Source organism: Bombina bombina, chromosome 1 (assembly GCF_027579735.1).
Source record: "Bombina bombina isolate aBomBom1 chromosome 1, aBomBom1.pri, whole genome shotgun sequence".
NCBI classification, from domain to species: Eukaryota; Metazoa; Chordata; class Amphibia; order Anura; family Bombinatoridae; genus Bombina; species Bombina bombina.
This window is the reverse complement of record NC_069499.1, coordinates 747,127,148-747,145,587: the sequence shown is the minus strand read 5'-3', so window position 1 is coordinate 747,145,587 and position 18,440 is coordinate 747,127,148. Positions and strand designations below refer to the sequence as shown.

The 18,440-nt window shown below is 35.0% G+C and overlaps 1 protein-coding gene across 1 annotated transcript; it reads right to left on the bottom strand.

Annotated features, from left to right (window-relative positions):
* Positions 1–3,560: 3,560 nt before the first annotated feature.
* On the bottom strand, positions 3,561–15,106 carry MMGT1 (membrane magnesium transporter 1). Its single transcript, XM_053699268.1, has 4 exons — positions 14,984–15,106; positions 11,677–11,729; positions 5,256–5,359; positions 3,561–4,963 (listed from the first exon to the last, which is right to left on the bottom strand). Exons 1-4 carry the CDS (start codon positions 15,060–15,062, stop codon positions 4,801–4,803), a joined length of 399 nt encoding a protein of 132 aa, XP_053555243.1. The 5' UTR covers positions 15,063–15,106; the 3' UTR covers positions 3,561–4,800.
* Positions 15,107–18,440: the final 3,334 nt, after the last annotated feature.

Below are 18,440 nucleotides of genomic sequence, written 5' to 3'. Positions count from 1 at the left end.
TGCAGAGCATTGATACTAAAACAAAGTTAATATTATATACCAAGGGAATATGGTGATCGTTACTCTTATATTTAATTTGCACTGGAATTAAACATTTGTATACTTGCAGAGGAGATATGCATTTGATATGTAATATTATCCTTATTATAGTTGTTGAAATCTGTTGATTTTAGTGCATCTAGTCTATTATAACACACACACCCCCAACAGGCAACTACCAGATCAATGTTTTATTTGTAATAAAAAAATCAAACTAAAAAAACAGTAATGGTTCAACAGAAAATTGAGTGCATATCCTTCACTATGTTTGCAGAGGCATTTGTGGTTTATTGTGAATATATATAAAATAATTAAGTAAAAATAAGTTAATATTTTTAAAACACTAACTTGTTTGACTTTAAAATGTTCTATCTATACTAATCATCTCATAGCTTTTTTTTCTCCTCAGACTGGAGAGTATATTCTCCTCACCATTTCACTTGTGACTTTTTAAACAATCCAGGAATGTCTTCTTTAGCCCATCCACTGCAATATCTATTATATCAATTGTTAAATTGTATCTACAGGTGGCCTTCGTTTTACAACGGTTCAATTTACATAGTTTCAGAATAACAACCTTTCTTTTCAGTCATGTGACTGCTATTGAAAAGCAGTGCATTTATTAAAATAGCCAGTAGGTGGAGCTGTCCGCTTGTGTTGCAGCAAAGCCAAGCAAGCTGAAATTAATCCGTTTAACCAGACCTGAGCTATCGAGCAGATTTCAAAGGAACAAGATATTCCTGTCTATAAATCAGTCAAGATTGGAATGCATAGAAAGAACTGTTTGCAGAAAAATGCAAGTGAATTTTGTGTTGTGTGATTATTTTATTAGGTTTATAATGCTGTTTAGCAAATGTTTTTGTTCATTTAACTTAGTTTAATTATATATTCTGTGTTGTGTGGTTATTTTATTAGGTTTATCATGCTGTTTATTTTTAAAGCTTTGAAATGAAGACTTTAAATGTTAAAGTATTAGGTGTTACTTATGACAATTTTGAGAGGGGCCTGGAACCTAACTCCCTCACTTCCCATTGACTTACATTATAAACCCCGTCGTAAACTGAGAGCTACCTGTATTTAAATATTTCCCTATATACAGGGTGTAATACATTCCCTTTAAATGTACAATACTGTATATATAAAATTTGAAATAGATGCAATTTAAAACTAATAATCTACATACAACATACAAAATACAAAAGTTAAAAAAAAAAATTTAAACAAAAAAAAAAAGTATTAACAATTTTTAATAAACTGCAAATCGGTATTCTGGCCTTATTTGTAAATATTGTTAAAACCCCTAAGTGAGTTTTCATAAGATTTTTCTTTTATTTGTGAATTCTGTAAAGAACCTCACAGACCATAGCATGACATACTCCTCTCCTTGCCCTAAAGAGAGGCCAAAAGACAAAATCTTTAACCTAGATTTTTACAAAGCTGCAAATTGCCTAAACCACCCATTTGATTTGCAGGTTATAGAATTAGCTTCTTAGTCTCTATAGCAGTGATTTTTAACCTTTATTTTGCCGTGGCACACTTTTTTACATTAAAAAATCCTGTGGCACACCACCATCCCGAAATTTTAAAAAAAATCACACATTGTAGCCTAATACAGCATATATATATATACACATACACACAAACACACACATACTGTATGTATTGTGCTGTTATGCCATGCCTCCTACAAACTACCCATGCACTGGGAGTAAAAAACAAGCAAAGTTTAAAAAATATGTCACACTGTTGTCAGTCTGCCGTGGCACACCTGAGGATCTCTCACGGCACACTAGTGTGCCACGGCACACTGGTTGAAAAACACTGCTCTATAGAGTGTAGGACAAGCATTTTGTATTTTACGCTAACACAAGAAGGGTTTAAAAAAGGGACAGTATACACCAATTTTCATTTAATTGCATGTAATAGACACTACTATAAAGAATAGTATGCAGATACTGATCTAAAAAATCCAGTATAAAACCGTTTAAAGAAAAAAAACTTTACTTAGAAGCTCCCAGTTAAGCACTGTTGAAAAGATTAGCTGGAACACCCAGTGAAAGTGGTTCTACAGCAAAAAAGCAGACACTCCCCCCCCTGCATATGAAAAGACTCTTTACAAAAACAGGAGCAAGCTAGAGGAGGTATACAACAGTATTCTTCTAAAACTTTGGGGCTTGGTTAGGAGTATCAAAATCAGCGCAATGTTATTTAAAAATAAGCAAAACTATACATGAAAAGAAAACCTGTATAGGCTATATAAATGGATCATCTACAAAACATTTATGCAAAGAAAAATCTAGTGTATAATGCCCCTTTAATGTAAACCAACAGCCTGCCTTGTAGTGGCAATGCTAATAGAATACGCATTGGGACTGAAAGCATGAAATATCCCCCCCACAATGATATAAGAGCTCACTTGTATTAGTTTATCACTCAGCCCACAAAAAAATCCTTTTAGCACATTATTATCTCTACATCACAGTTAAAGGGACACAAGTCAAAACTAACCTTTCACAATTCAGATAGAACATAATTTTAAACAACTTCCCAATTTACTTGCATTAAACTGTGCACAGTTTTTATATTTACACTTTAGTCATCAGTTCATGCTGAGCATGTGCAAGAATTCACAGAATATATATGTATATGCATTTGTGATTGGCTGATGGCTGTCACATGATACAGGGGGGAGTGGAAATAGACAACTGAAATTTGTCAGAAAAAAAAAAGAAAAATCTACTACTCATTTAAAGTTCAGACTAAGTGCTGCTGCATTGTCTTCTGATGCATGTATTGATTATGCAAATCTACTGGTTTATTTTTGCATGAAAATTGGTATCCTGATAGATATATAGATATATATATATATATATATATAGATATATATATATATATATATATATATATATAAAAACATACTGTAAAGCAGCGACATGAATCCTATGGCTTTTACATTTAAAAAAAAAAAAGATGCAGTGACAATTAAAAAGGAATAGAAATTAGGTTTTTAAGGTTAAAATATTTAAATGCTATACATAAATATGCTTATGAAATTGGAACCACCTAGCCCTGCCCCCTATCTTATGCTCATATACTTTATTCCTTCAAATACTATATAGAACAAGTATAGGGTTGAACCACTAGTCAGAGTGAGCTCAGTGTGCTGCACACAAAGGAGCTGTGTAACTATTTAAATAAAAAAGCAAGCATCCTGAGGAGGACTGGCTAAATCTGCATATTTATAATGTTTTACTATAGTAAGGATTTTTTTTGGGATACATTAGTGCATCGTGTGCAAGAGACGTTTTAAAAATTGTTTTTTTTTCTTAAGAAATGACTGACAATAAACCCATTATACGGTGCTGTAATTTCTTCAAATTTTATCCATTTGAATGAAAGAGTAAAAATAAAAACTGAGCAAATGGACCAATTCCCGAGAAAATATCTCTTAGGTATATAAAAAAAATACCCAGAGTGACAGATTAAATTGAAAGAAAAACATTAGTACAATTTACCATCACTTTAATTTAATATCTTTTTTTATTTTAAAATGACACAATATTTTTTTATATAAACTCTCCCGACCAGCTGTGATAATCTAGTAAGAAGATACACTGAAGTGAAGGTTACTTAGTATGTTAAGAAAAAGACACACCGGTATGGTGTTAGCGGTTCAAAAAAGTATTCTGTGTCCCTCTCTGCTCCATTTATACTTTGCTGCACATCCAGACTATAGATTCTAGTCAGTGCCAGGTGCTTTACAAACAGTGCACAGCAACCATTTCATATGTTAAACACAATTTGGGTGTGATCATCTATCAGCAACTCTTTTTAATAGGCAGCACCATTTGCCGGCAAATTTAAAGCAGTCAGAGAAACGTTAAAGGAGACCTAAAAGCCCTATAATACAAATAAATCTTTATAAAGGGCACTGTTTTTGCAGGATTAAGAAAAGAAAAAAAAATATACTAATAAAACGTCCAGCGTTAATTGTTTGAAAGCACCAAAGGCATTGCTGTCTCTATTACTTTGCACTGCCTGCCCTCTAAATATATGCTCATAAGCATCAATATTGTATTGGCCCTTGATTTGCTGAGCATGTGTGCAGATAATACAAAGCCAATAGGGAAGTACTGTATGTGCACCCTTAAAGGGCAGAGGAAAACTTAGGGTAGCGCTTTCAAACAAGGGTTAAGTACCAAGTTCTATCCTACAAAGTACTGGTCTTTACAAGAATCTATTTATAATGCAGGGTCATTCCATCTCGTCAAGCATTTATACAACCAAATCTCTGAAAATTTATCTGACAAACATCACAAACATCGCATTTCAAAAAAGCTGCAACAAGTGGAAATAGACCAAAACAAACAAACAAAAAAAAAACAATTATGTTCATGTATTATAAAACCTGAACACAAAACTCGGCTCATTTAAACTCTGGCAGAATTAAAGAAAAAAAAAAATCAAACTTTACTACAGAGAAAAAAAAAATAATCAGCTGCAGCATTGTTTAATGTTTAAAAGATAAGACATCTCTCACAGCATAATTGCAGCAATAAGTTAAACTGCATTGCCAATCAACAAAACAGTCCTTTTCAACAGTGTACAAAGAGTCCTCATTCATATTTTATAAAGTCTGGAAGGTCAATATAAATACTGATCCAGAAAAAAAAAAAAGTTTACATCCTGGACTCCAGCTTTGTTACAGTGTCCTGTTCTATAATTACCATAAAAATGTTTTTGTATTTTTTTGTTTTGTTTTTAACGGCGCAGAGGTTCTAGTTTTCGTAGCTTCAGAGAAGAGCTGGATGTGTAAGAAACTGATTTTGGCGGAGATTCCTCTGAATCGGCAGATTGAAACATATTCTTCCCACGATGATTAAATACATAAAAAGATGGATGGTTCCTTAATGTGTCAAATGTCCTGTGAAGAAAAAACAAAAACACACATACATTCATTACTATATGCATTTTTTTTATAAGACTATGGAAATGTCAAAGCAAACATAACTAATGTACTACATTTACTTATAAAAAGGTTCAAAATGTCAATCCATTTAGCAGCATAAAATATTCAGCTAATTTTATTGGTATCATTTCTAAAAAGGCACACAAAAATGACGACCCTTTAAAAAAAAAAAAAAAAAATTACTAATACAGTCACATTCATCTGACAAATTTTAACATTGTTTTTGCTACAAAAACTGGAAGCATACTTATTCTTTAATTCTGATGTAGCATCCATGTCTTTAAATTCTCCAGCAATATGTACGATTCCATAGCAGGTTACTACAAATGCCAGTAGTGTTTGGAGAACTATCTGTAAATAAATAAAAACAAGTTATTTACACTAAATTAATATAAAGTGCAAAACAAAAAGAACTATTGGACTCATTTTACCTGACTTTTTCGCTGGTCCAACAATTTAAATGGTAATTTTATTTGAAACTTGTTAATATTAACAACAGATGACTGCTGAGTTTTGCCACTAGGCAAAATACGACCCTTAATATTAACAAAAAGGTCAAATAAAATGTTAAATTTGTTTGGTTTGCTTGTCTCTGTATCTGGTTTGTAACTACCTACTGATACTGTAAAGAGAGACTAGAAATATGTGCTGCTCTAAGGCACCTTATTATTACTGGATAAAATATTATTCTAATGAAGTCACAGAATTTTGTGTGCGCCATACTTACAATACAGAACTGTTGTACATTTACTAGAGATGCTCACATAACAGGTTATTTCAATATCTACATAAGTTGTAAAATGCAAGTAAGCAAGTGCCCTCTGACCCTAGTAACATGACTCATGCCTTTCTCAAGCAAAAGTTGCATATTAACTACAAACACTAAGGGCAAAATTGATCATTCTGCGAACGGACAGGATTCAAATGTTTTGAACCTCTCCACATTCCATCGCAGATTGTGGGACACTGACGACCAGTGTTAACCAACCCTGCGCCAGTCACTTGTTTGGCACAGAAAGGGTTATCAGACCCCTTCTACTGTCACTAATACACCACACCAGGCAAGCTTGTGATTTAGTTCACTGGAAGCAAGGGTTAACAACACTCTCCAGTCTGTACTAGACGTAAAAGAAATGCCCAAAACTCCCCTTTAATGCCACCCACATTAAACTAACTATAATATCTATGCTGCCACCACTTATGATTTATTAAAGGGAAAATCCTAAGGAAAAACCCAGACTTACACATTAACTCTCAGAATACAATTTAGCAGAAAATAACCTAAAATATACAGTTCTAATACTCCAGTCCTTTCAGTAACGTGGTTCAAATATTAGACAAAGGCCAAAGCTTAATAAATGAATTATTTATTATGCCAAAAATTATTATGCACAATGCATTATTAAAGGGACAGTACACTGTAAAATTGTTTTTCCATAAATGTATTTTAAATGACTTGTTATGCAAACTGCAGAGTATAAAATATTTGAGAAATTGAATTTTCGGGTTTATTTGTGTATCTGAAGTAGCTGATTTTGTGCTTTGAAACCACAGCCTATTACAATGGGTTGAGCTTCAGGTATTATCAGATCTCATTATGTTATCACTTTCATGTACACAGACTTGCTTCCTTATCTTATATTTGTCTGGAACACCAAAGCTCAATACATAGAGAGAACAATGGAAAATTATCATTTTATTACTTAACTATCATGCCCCCACTGAGGGTGTAATCTCTTCTGCTGGCTGTGTTTACTTAGGCTTGTCAATAGCATATACGCCAGTATCAAAACTTTCAGTATAGGTTGGGAAACCACAAGCTAAATCAGCTATTTCAAATGCTGAAATATGAGTAAAGGAGCTACTTGCAACCAATTTAATACACTCTAGCAGGTAAAAAGGATCATTGGGAATAATTTAAAGGGGAGAAAGTTTTTGGGTGAACTGTCCCTTTAATAAAAAGTACACACAGCAAACAGTTTTTCAAAATAAAAAGAAAATTAGAAACCTTACACTGTACTAGTCTTTGGAATCTGTTACCAGAGAGATGGCATGAAGCAATGGGCCCTTACTCTGTTTTGTCACAGCCTCCTTTGTAAGAATGACAATTTATTTGCTAGAACCCAGGATTCTTATACATATTTTCCAGAGATCAAGTTGCCTGACCACACCCTCCTGGCAGGGGCTAAGAAACCCCCTATCTTTTATGACCTTCAATAAACTCTAAGTCTTTGCCTGAAATTATAGAACACATAATTTCTGCTAGGTAAATCTATTTTCATATAAGCAGGAAGGCAAGCTCTTAGTTTCATTGGGAGAATCAATTATGCCAGGGTTGTCATATTTCGCTTCCTCTAATGGCATAACCTGTTTTAAACACACATCTTGCATTGTACCAATGTCCTTTTATTGACCTCATCAGGATATGGGGAGCGGGCACTGCTTATTGTGTTTGGAACCAACACGTTTACGGCCTGAATGCACCAATGCTTACATGATAACATTTATCCAAGTGGAACTCTGAAACAATTTATGATGGGGTCTGGTTTTATCACAAAAGTCAAACACAGGTCACTGTTCTTTTTTGAAAAAAATGTTTGTTAGCTCACAGGCTAAACAGAATTAACCCCTTAGGAGCTAAATCCTGAGGTATTCGTGACAGACACGTTACCATTGCACGAGCAAATGCTTGTGCAATGCTGCCCCCTACCCTCAGGCAACCAATTGCACAAAAGTAGGGCTTGTCAATCACCCTGGTCAAATAAATCAGGGGGGTTATGAAGCAGCTTTAAAATACTCATCCCACAATTCTTTACCTAAATACCTTGCTCGGTGATGCCAATGATAAGACATATCAAAGAAAAAATGTGTATTCCTGTCTTCATTCATTAAACTGAGTGGTATAGATATCCTCTATTGTTTCTCTCATTTTTTTTTTTTTTTAATCATATCACATGCACATGTTAAACCACATTTACATCCTCGAAGTGAAATATACATAAACACACACAGTGCCCTCCACCAATATTGGCACCCTTGGTAAATATGAGCAAAGAAGGCTGTGAAAAAAAAAACAAAAAAAAACACAAAATATATATTTGAAGTATACTCTTATTGATATTTTCCTTTTTTAGTACACCTGGGTAACTAGGAACAGGAACTTGTTCAACCATGACTTCCTGTTTCACATGGGTATAAATATGAGGCAACACATAGGCCAAATTCCCTTAGTCATTCATCACAATGGGTAAGACCAAGCAATATAGCTGTGATGTGCAACAAAAGGTTGTTGAGCTTCAAGAAATGGGGAGTAGCTATAAGAAAATAGCAAAAGCATTATAAAAGCCAATGTCCACCATCAGGGCAATAATTCAGAAGTTCCAGTCAACTTGAAATGTTATGAATCAACCTGGAAGAGGACATCTTTATATTGCATCAACGCAATGTGAAGAGGATGGTTTGAGTGACCAAAATATCTCCAAGGATCACAGCTGCAGAATTGCAGACGTTAGTTGCGTCTTTGGGTCAGAAAGTCTCCAAAACTATAATCCAACGTCATTACTTATTTAGGAAACAACACTTGTAGCGCCATCATAATTTATTTTCTTTGTAATAATAATAATCCGACATCAACACAAGTTGTTTAGATAAGTTTAAAAAAAAAAAGCCTCTACTCTCATCCAAAAAGAAACTCAAGCGTCTTCAGTTTGCCAGACACTACTGAACTCTAAATGGAATCTGGTTCTATGGTCAGATGAAACCAAAATAAGAGCTTTTTGGCAATAAACCCTAGAGGTGGGTTTGGGGCACACAGAGAGGTAGTCATATGGAAAAGTACCTCATGCCCATGGTTAAATATGGTGGTTGCTCTTTAATGTTTTGGGGCTGTCATGCCTATCCCAGTTCCCTGACTTGAACCCCAAAGAAAACCTGAGAGAGGAACTGAAGAGGAGGGTCAACCTTAAAATGTTAAGGATCTGGAGAGATTCTGTGTGGAGGAATGGTCGCAGATCCCTTGCCATGTATTCTCCAACATCATCAGGCATTATAGGAGACGATTTGGAGCTGTTATCTTGGCAAAAGGAGGAAGCACAAAGTATTGACTAAAAGGGTGCCAATTGTGCCACACATTTAACAAATATTTTTCTTTTCTTTTTTTTATATATAAACCTGTGTTGTGTTTGCAATTGTTTGATATCCATGAGAGCAGAGTATTTTTTTTAACAAAAGGTTAGAGACAATTTTTCACAGCCTTCTTGTCTCATTTACCAAGGGTGCCAATATTAGTGGAGGGCACTGTAGGTACAAGAGCGCCTTTTTTTTTTTTTTTAATTTCATATTCATATATATATATATATATATATATATATATATATATATATATATATATATATATATATATATATATATATATATATATATATATATATATATATATATATATATATATATATATATATATATATTTTATTGTTTATATACACTTATACATATATCCAGTCCAAAACAGTGGAGAAAGGAAAAGAGGAAAAAAAACATACATAATAAAATAAAACCACCATTGTATATTTATACATGCTTGGCCCTTTCAAGTATATTAGCCTCTTCATAGCATTTTAGGCACTCATTATTAATGTACAGCATACTATATTACAAACCTGGCCTTTGTACAAAACAAAACACCAAAAACAAAAATACAAATGAATAATTAACCCCTACCATAGCAAACTAGCGAGATACCTAACACGAGTGGGGGGGGGGGGGTATAGGGGAGAGGAGTCAAATACTACTTTATCCCTTTTATACAAGTATATTCCAGGCAATAGGTAAATCATTATTTGTTATCCATTGTTTCACTAAATTAGATTTAATTAGGGGTTTAACAATTTGTAATTGTATGTTTATTGATTGTGCTTCTATTACTATTAACCATTTCTTAAAAAAATTTCTTAAGGATTTCTCATCCTCACTAGGTATATTATATTGTTCCATTACCATTTGGTTCCTCATTTCTCCTACAAATTGTGCAATACTGGGTGCTTGTGGTGACTTCCATTTAGCTAAAATCACTGCCCTACCTTGCAGTATTGCCGTGTTAATTAGGTTGGAATTCTCACGCCAATCAGAGCTCTGGTGTAAGAAGAATACTTTTCTGTTATTTAATTGGCATTTTTGCTCTAACCTCTGATTTAGCCAATATTGTATTTTGTGCCAAAATTGTTTAATTTTTGGGCACTTCCAAAAACAGTGTTCTAAGTCTGTGGCTTGTAATCCACACTTGTAACACCCTACCTCCTTATTCTTGTACCATCTTGCTATCTTACTCGGGTGATATAGAGCTGGTTGATTATCTTAAAATGTGAAGAGTGACTTTTATACTTAGGGTTTTCTTTTAAAACTTTAAAGGGACATGAATCTAAAATTGTTCTTTTGTGATTCATATAGAGCTTTCAATTTTAAACATCTTTCCAATATACTTTGTTTATCCAATTTGCCTTTTTCTATTGGTATCCATTGAAGAAAGGTATACCTAGGTAGGCTCACAAAGCTCATTCAAGAAAGGATACCAAGGGAATGAAGCAAAATCGATAAAAGAAATAAATTGGAAAATTGTTTACAAATGTATGCTCTGTTGTAAAGTTGGGTTTCATGTCCTTTTAAAGTATGGTAAATTTGCCCCTTTTTAAAAACAGATCCAGAATGTTAGTGAAATTTTAGACTGAGTTAATTCATCAGTTGTAACGAAGAAGCGTTATAACTTACTTTTTAATACAAATATGAAATTCAAATAACCCACGCTCCGCTGTCCACTTTAAAAGTAAATTTTTCTGTGAGCTTAATGTTTTCCAATCAGCGCTCTAGCTACATCAAAAGTGTCATATGGGGAGAGTGCTGATTGGACAACAATTCAAACTGTTAGCTCACACAAAAATTTACTTTTGAAGTGGGAGGCAGAGCACAGGGAATTTTAATTTCATATCTATATTAAAAAGTAAGTTATAGCGCATCTTTGTTACAACTGATTATTTAAATTTAAAATATAACTAACATCCCTGTTTTTAAAAAGGAGAGTTTATCATCACTTTAAGTTAAGAGGCAGCATACATTATGCACAGTTGTATTGTATGTGATGTGATTACTGTCATTCTTCCATACTTTATACTGCTATGAATATGTTTTTTAAATGTCCATACACTGCTATGAATATATATATTGTTTAACTGTTATGTCTCATTGGTCTCAATAAAAAAATATTACCAATAAAAATGTATATATATATTTTTTTTTTTTTTTAATTATTATTATATATGTGATAGATGTAGGAAAATATATACATAGTATTTTCTGTGCAAGACATCTTAATTAAATGACACATACCAACAAAAAGCTGAAGCTTTGTTTACAAGTACAGTAAAAAAAAAATACTATATATACTCAAAATTTCACTGGAAAATTTCTATCTACTAAATGTTTGGCTTAGCTACTAGACTAGAAACATACATAAGCTATTTGGTAGAGATTAACTAAAGCTAGATCACTGTAAAGCTTACTTGGGAGAAAACAAAACAGATGAATGTCTAAAATATTTTTCATGTTTCAATGCCATAAAGTTAATGTTGTAACTGTCATGAAAACAACAACTTATATTTGGAATATGCCATACTTACATCTATTGGTAGAGTTTCATCTTCTTTCTCAGTCAATCGCATGTAAGAACGATCTACAGTTCAAAATACATAAAAATAGTCAGCTAATGTGAAGAAATATGTAACTGGAACATAAAAACAAAAATGTAAAAATGAAGGTGAAAGCCTTTAAATAATTTATATTATGCATATAAAATGCAATATTTAAATTTGTATTAAAGGGACAGTAAAGTCAGATAGCAATTTTAAACAGCTTTCCAGTTTACTTCGATTATCAAATTAGCTTTTTTCTTTTGGGGTATTTGTTGAAGAGGAGGCTCAGGAGCTGCAATGCACTACAGGGAACTGGCTGAACACATCTGGTGAGCGAATGACAAGAGGCATGTACATTAATCTACCACCAGCTAGCTCCCAGAAGTGCACTATTGAGCCTTCCTAGGTATACTCTTCAACAAAAGATATCATGAGGACAAAGCAAATGCATTTGTACTCTACAATCCCTTTAAATGTTTTGCATGCAATAAGTTTATTTTTAAATTAAAAGAGCATGATTGTGCATAGAAGCGCATTTGTTGATTAGCACAACACCCATAGTTCTATTGGTCAACATGAACACAAACATAAAAACAGATTTATTTGTTTCAATTTAAATCAGAATTGACAAGCAACATATATGTGCAGCCACCAATCAGCATCTAGCTCCCAGTAGCGCATTGCTGCTCCTGAAAGTACCTAGGTATGCTCTATAACAAAGGATACCAAGAGAATGAAGCAAAGTACAAAGTTGTTTAAAACTGCATGTTGTAACTCTATAATGAAAGTTTAATTTTGACTTTACTGTCCCTTTAATCCCATTGTTCCTCTGCAATTCTATGTACACAGAATCAACCCCTTACTAGGTTGCAAGTGAATAGAAAATTGTTTGAGGTGGAATAGATCTGCACAAGGACCTAATGTGAGGAGGGAGGGCAAGCAGTAATAAGAAAAGCCTATAATGGTAATGTATTGTAGGTAAATAAAACTATTTAAATGATCATTAAGGTAACTTATTTTTATCCTTCCAATAAAATACAGCTGAAAAGTTGAACAAATATGAATGATTAATTAATCTGGAGATACTGAACCCAAATTTTTTCTTTCATGATTCATATAGAGCATGAAATTTTAAGCAACTTTCTAATTTACTCCTATTATCAATTTTTCTTTGTTCTCTTGCTATCTTTATTTTAAAAGCAGGAATGTAAATCTTAGCAGCAAGGCCAATTTAGGTTCCACACCATGGATAGCGCTTGCTTATTGGAGGCTTACATTTAACCACCAATAAGCAAGCATAACCCAGGTTCTCAACCAAAAATGGGCCGGCTCCTATGCATCACATTCCTGTTTATTAAATAAAGATAGCAAGAGAACGAAGAAAAATTGATAATAGGAGTAAATTACAAAGTTGCTTAAAATTGCATGCTCTATCTGGATCATGAACGAAAAGAAAAAAAGGGGTTTAGTGTCCCTTTAACCTCCAAATAATTTCAATCTATGTGTTTCTATGGTAGGTATAGAACTAAATATGTAATTTTCTGATATAACTGGAAAAAAGTATTATTCTAAAAATGAAACCTTTATGTAGAAACCCATAATTTAAATCAAGTCTTACTAACTAGTGTTTAAAATTGTGGTTTAAATATATTTGATTTAAATCAAATCCATCCTGCTCAGTTAAAGTGAATATAAATTTGAATGAATAAGTGCCCGTTTTTTAAAAATACTATTAAAAATAGGGGTACTTTTATTCATTAAGCTTTGCATTGAAGCGTTTTTTTAAATACCTTTTTCTTTAGGAAAACCAGACCGGCGATCCTTCGCCCGCTTCTCGTGATGTACTTAGCATATTGATGAGGAATCTGGCTTCCTCCAATCGTTGCGTGGCCTCACAAGCTGGATGCCTTGGGGTGCACGCAACGATTGGAGGAAGCCGGTTTCGTCATTGCTGTGCTAAGTACAGCAAGAGAAGCGGGCGGAAGATCGCCGGTCTGGTTTTCCTAAAGAAAAAGCTAAGTGTTTAAAAAAACGCTTCAATGTAAAGTTTAATGAATGTACCCATCCCTATTTTTAAAAACTGGGCATTAATTAATTAAAATTTACATTCACTTTAAGGGAACATCCTGTTGCAAAACGAAAATGAATAATTAACGTTAAAATGCCTTTGCTGAGATGCAACAAAGAAATTGCTGTTGTAAACTGATGGTAACACATCCATTTAATAGAGATACCACCAGTTCACAACAGCAATGGAAACTAGAAAAATAGTAATACTAAAATTAAAACTTGCAAGAATTAACATATAGAGCATTTAATAAATGACATTTTTAAATGTGCTTTGTTCTCTACTCTAGGTATCCATTGTTGAAAATATGCACATATATCACTAGTGCGACCTAGCAGGTGATTGGTGCCTGCACACATTTGTCTCTTGTGATTGGCTTACTAGATGTGTCCAGCTAGCTGCCAGTAGTGCAATTCTGTTAGTTAAAGGGACAGTCAACACTTACTTTAACATGTTTTGATATTGAAAATAATATATATATATATATATATATATATATATATATATATATATATATTTCAATATCAAAACATGTTAAAGTAAGTGTTGACTGTCCCTTTAAGCAAAGGACAATGAGAAAATGAAGGATATATGATAATAAAAGTAAATTTGAAAGTTGTTTAAAATTGTACGTTCTATCAGAATCAAAAATGACATTTTTGGGATTTCCTATCCAGTGTTCATCACACTATTTCTAACATACAAACCCAGACAAACAGGGTGTCAAATATGCAGCTAAGTGGGGTAAACGAATCTTCTGATGACCCAGAAAGCATAGCTGCCGGGTGAGCATTATTCTATGAGCTTGCAGGTGCTGACCTTTCTAAGGCAAATCGATAATGGATCCCCAATTCACAAAATACATTTTATTTTAAATTAACTTTTTATTATTAGTATTATTGTTGTTACCATTATTATTTTGAACTGACAGCTGAATACTCTTTTGATACGGGTGTGTTTTATAGTGTTGCCCCGACACTAGAATACATCTGCACACTGTAATTTGGAGCTTATATAAGACTTTTCATCTCCCGTTCATTTACAGAACATGCTGAGCAATAAATACCACATTCGTTAAATAGCTAACGTGGAATCACAGACATGAAATGTCATTGCATGTGAGAACATCACTTGGGCCGATTTTAGCCCAGGTATGTTCTGACCAAGGGAAGCCGCCCGTATAAAGCGTCACTGAGCAGCGCCAACCTCTACCACTCTGTAACTTACGCTGAGCCGCTGAGAAGGCCGCGTGTGCCAAGGCGAACAAGCCGATCCCCACCAGCCCTTTCCAGATCGAAGACGCCATCACTCCCGTGTACCCTCCCCCCTTGATGCTGCAAAAAGCCGGCGTTCACGTTAAACGACGTTGATGACTATGCGACAGCTTTTGATGACGACATACGCGTTGCCAACCAAACCTTAAAGACACACGGCAGCCATATTTTGGCTGGTGTTGTTGAAAGATATTCATTGTTTTGTGTTTAACCTCGCAAAGGAGACACATAGGTAAAATTATGCTTGAGAGCTGCAGTAAATTCCTGGTTCCAAGCATCCCACAGCCAGTTGCACAATTCTACCAACTGTGCAGCTGTAGTGCTTAAAGAACAATGATAATGTTAAAATTACATGCTCTAATTTGTTAGATCATTTCATTTTAAGAGAGGCAGATCTGTAATGTCTAATGCAATGTGTTCAACCGTTGAAAAGGGATTAAACACATACATAAAGTCCACTGATTCAATCAGCAGTGCTAGCTGCACATAGGGTGACCACATTTCCAAACTGCCACTCAGGGACCCCCCTAAAAAAAACTGTGGTCACCACTTTAGACAGGTGATGTACAATGTACACATGCTTTCATAAAGTTACTTAGAGCGGCATACTTTTTACATCACCCATCTCATCAGGGAATCAAACTACCTTTGCTATATATTTTTTAAAATGTATATCATAATGAAAAATATTTTTTTATATGGTTGATGATAAAATAAAAATGTAATGAATATACTAATTAATCAGTATAATTTAACTATGCTATGTGTGCATATGATGAAAGTTTCAATGTCTAGTAGTTCTAATCTATTCTTACCCATCTGAGACTGAGTCTGCTATAATAACTGGTCTGCTGAATCTGATCTGCGCACGCTACTCTGCTGAGTCTGCTCTGTGTGCTGCTCTGCACAGTGCACTTTAGGTTAGATATTGCGCGGCGCCCGCCACCAGGATGTTCTTCTCCTCCTGTGTCCTCCAGAAACATACCTGACATCATCCTGCTAGCTGCGCAGGCAGCCCGCCTCCCTCCTGGCTTCGCTGTGTCAATCCCCGGTGGAGTCAGAGATTCTGTCTGATTGATGGCCATGGCGGCACTGGAGGGCAGCCATCCATTCCTGGACACTGCATTGTCCCGCAATGATCTATCTATCTATTGGGTTCTTGTAAAGCGCGGCTATTCACCCATAAGGTGCCCGGGACCAGGGACAGACCTGCAAAATGCGGGATTGTCCCGGGCAGTCCGGGACACGTGGTCACTCTAGTTGCACAGCTGGGTTGTGTGACTAGTTAGCATCAGTTTGTGCTCGGCGTGAGCAGTGCTCTGCGGGTCCCAAGCAGGACTGTAACTATTTTATAGGTATGTACAAAATTCGTTATTCGGTTATTCTAACAAATTCCAAAGATCTGTGCAAATCAACAAGGGTAAAATCTGAGTTTAGCGTTCTAAATTATTATCTTGGCCCCCCAGGTAATACTTACCAGTGAGACCCCCTCTTCTGAGGGGCGTGGACAGAGCTATCCACTCCCCTCATTTGCATAAAAGTCTAATGAAGACACCGCCTCATCCTCCTCCTAGTTCTGTCCAGCCTGCAGTTGGTGGACAGGGGTAGGAGTCCCTCTCCGTTCATTACCTTCTGGGCTTGTTTTAAGATTAGTTTTTTCTTGGCTTCTTGGGCCTGTGTGTTTAAGCTGACATTGCTTCAGCTAGCGTCATCTATCATTGTGGCCGTGATCACCCAGATTGGCGAAGGCGGTAGGTTATTCATTTTTTCGTTATCAATGTGGGGGCCGCCATGTTACCGTGACGTCATCAATACCAGACGTCACGGGGACTGTGTCTGAGGGCTCCCTCTTTGTGTGCGCGTGCGCATAAAGCTTGCCTCGGCGTGGTCTGCAGCAGTTGCGTCTCCTTCTCCCTGCTAGAGACTTGTTATTTTTTCAACAACCTGATACCTTAACGGATTAACGCTTTTTTATTGGTAAGTGTTGTGCACTGACTTAGTGCAAATTTTATGTTTACATAAAAATTTAATTCTCCATAAGCTTCTGGGGCTTTCTATCTTACAAACTAAACTATATATGTAGTACTCACTATGGAGAATGAAAATGCTCCAGGTCAGCCTGAGTCCCAACCTGTTACAGCTCAGGAGGAATCAGGGGCAGTTATAAGGTATGATTTAACATTGTTTTTCCTTGGTGTTGCAAATGTATTTCACTATTTTATTTTTAGGCCATATTATTTATTGGTTGCTTATATTTTTTCATAGTAATTCAGCCCAGCCTTTGCCCACCTGTTCCCTATGTGATAATCATTGCTGGAGGACAAGAAACTTTGTAAAGTGTGTATTGGCCAGATTTATGGTGGAAGCTTGAGGGTTCTTTGGAAAATCTGCATAACCTTGATTGTGCTTCTGATGGGGAAGATTCAGAATCTGATTTGCATATGGTGTTAGATTCTACAAAAGTTTCTGAGTTTATTAAGGGGATTAAAAGTTCCCTGGGCATTTAAAATCAACAGTCTAAAAAATTATTCGATTGGTTTAATTCAAATCCTTCTCCAGATCTGTTTTTTTCCTGTTTCTGATACCTTGAAATCAATATATTTAAATATTTTTTCTAAGCCAGATAAACAAAGTGGAGTTCAAGATAAAATATATAAAAGTTTTCCTTTGGAAAAATCTCTGCATAACCAGTTTATTACTGCTCCCAAAATTGATGCTGCAATTGCCAGACTTTCAAAAAGAATGTTTTTTCCTGTAGATAATGCAGGATCATTTAGGGATGTCATGGATAAAAAAATGGAACACAATTTAAAGAGACTTTATCTTCAACAAGGGGTCTTATTTCACCCTCTGCTTGCACTTTTTTCAACTTTAAAAGCTACTGAAGTGTGGTCTTCTAACCTATGTAATTCTTTTCAAGATAATGAAAATATTGTGTCTTTTCATGCAGATTTTAATATGGTTACTTCTTTTTGTCTATCAGCTGCTACCAGTATTTTGGAGCTTAATGCAAAGTCTGTGTCTACTGCTAACCTTGTTAGAAGAGCATTGTGGCTGCGACATTGGAAAGCTGACCCAGGCTCCAAGTTGAATTTATTAACTCTTCCTTTTGAAGGAGATATGCTATTTGGTAAGCAACTAGAAACCTTAATTTCAAAGAGAACAGGAGGTAAGAGTCCTTTCCTCCCACAGGTTTTCAAGGGCCGAAAACATCCTTCCTTTGCTCACAGACAACATAATATGCATCAAAACTTTAAAGTTTCTTCCAGGAAAGAATTCTTTCAGCATCAAGATGGAAGATCAAACCTTCAGTTTCGGGGTAGAGGACGTGGTAAGTCCTTTCCTTCCTTTCAGGCTAAAAAGCAATGATGGTGGGCTGACCCAGATCCTTCCTTTGGGAGGAAGATTGT

Coding starts and splice junctions, on each gene's coding strand:
- MMGT1 (XM_053699268.1), bottom strand. CDS start 15,062: ATGGCGTCTTCGATCTGGAAAGGGCTGGTGGGGATCGGCTTGTTCGCC. Junction 11,730..14,983: donor GGCCTTCTCAGCGGCTCAGC/GTAAGTTACAGA, acceptor TTTGAACTGTAG/ATCGTTCTTACATGCGATTG. Junction 4,964..5,255: donor ACATCAGAATTAAAGAATAA/GTATGCTTCCAG, acceptor TTTTCTTCACAG/GACATTTGACACATTAAGGA.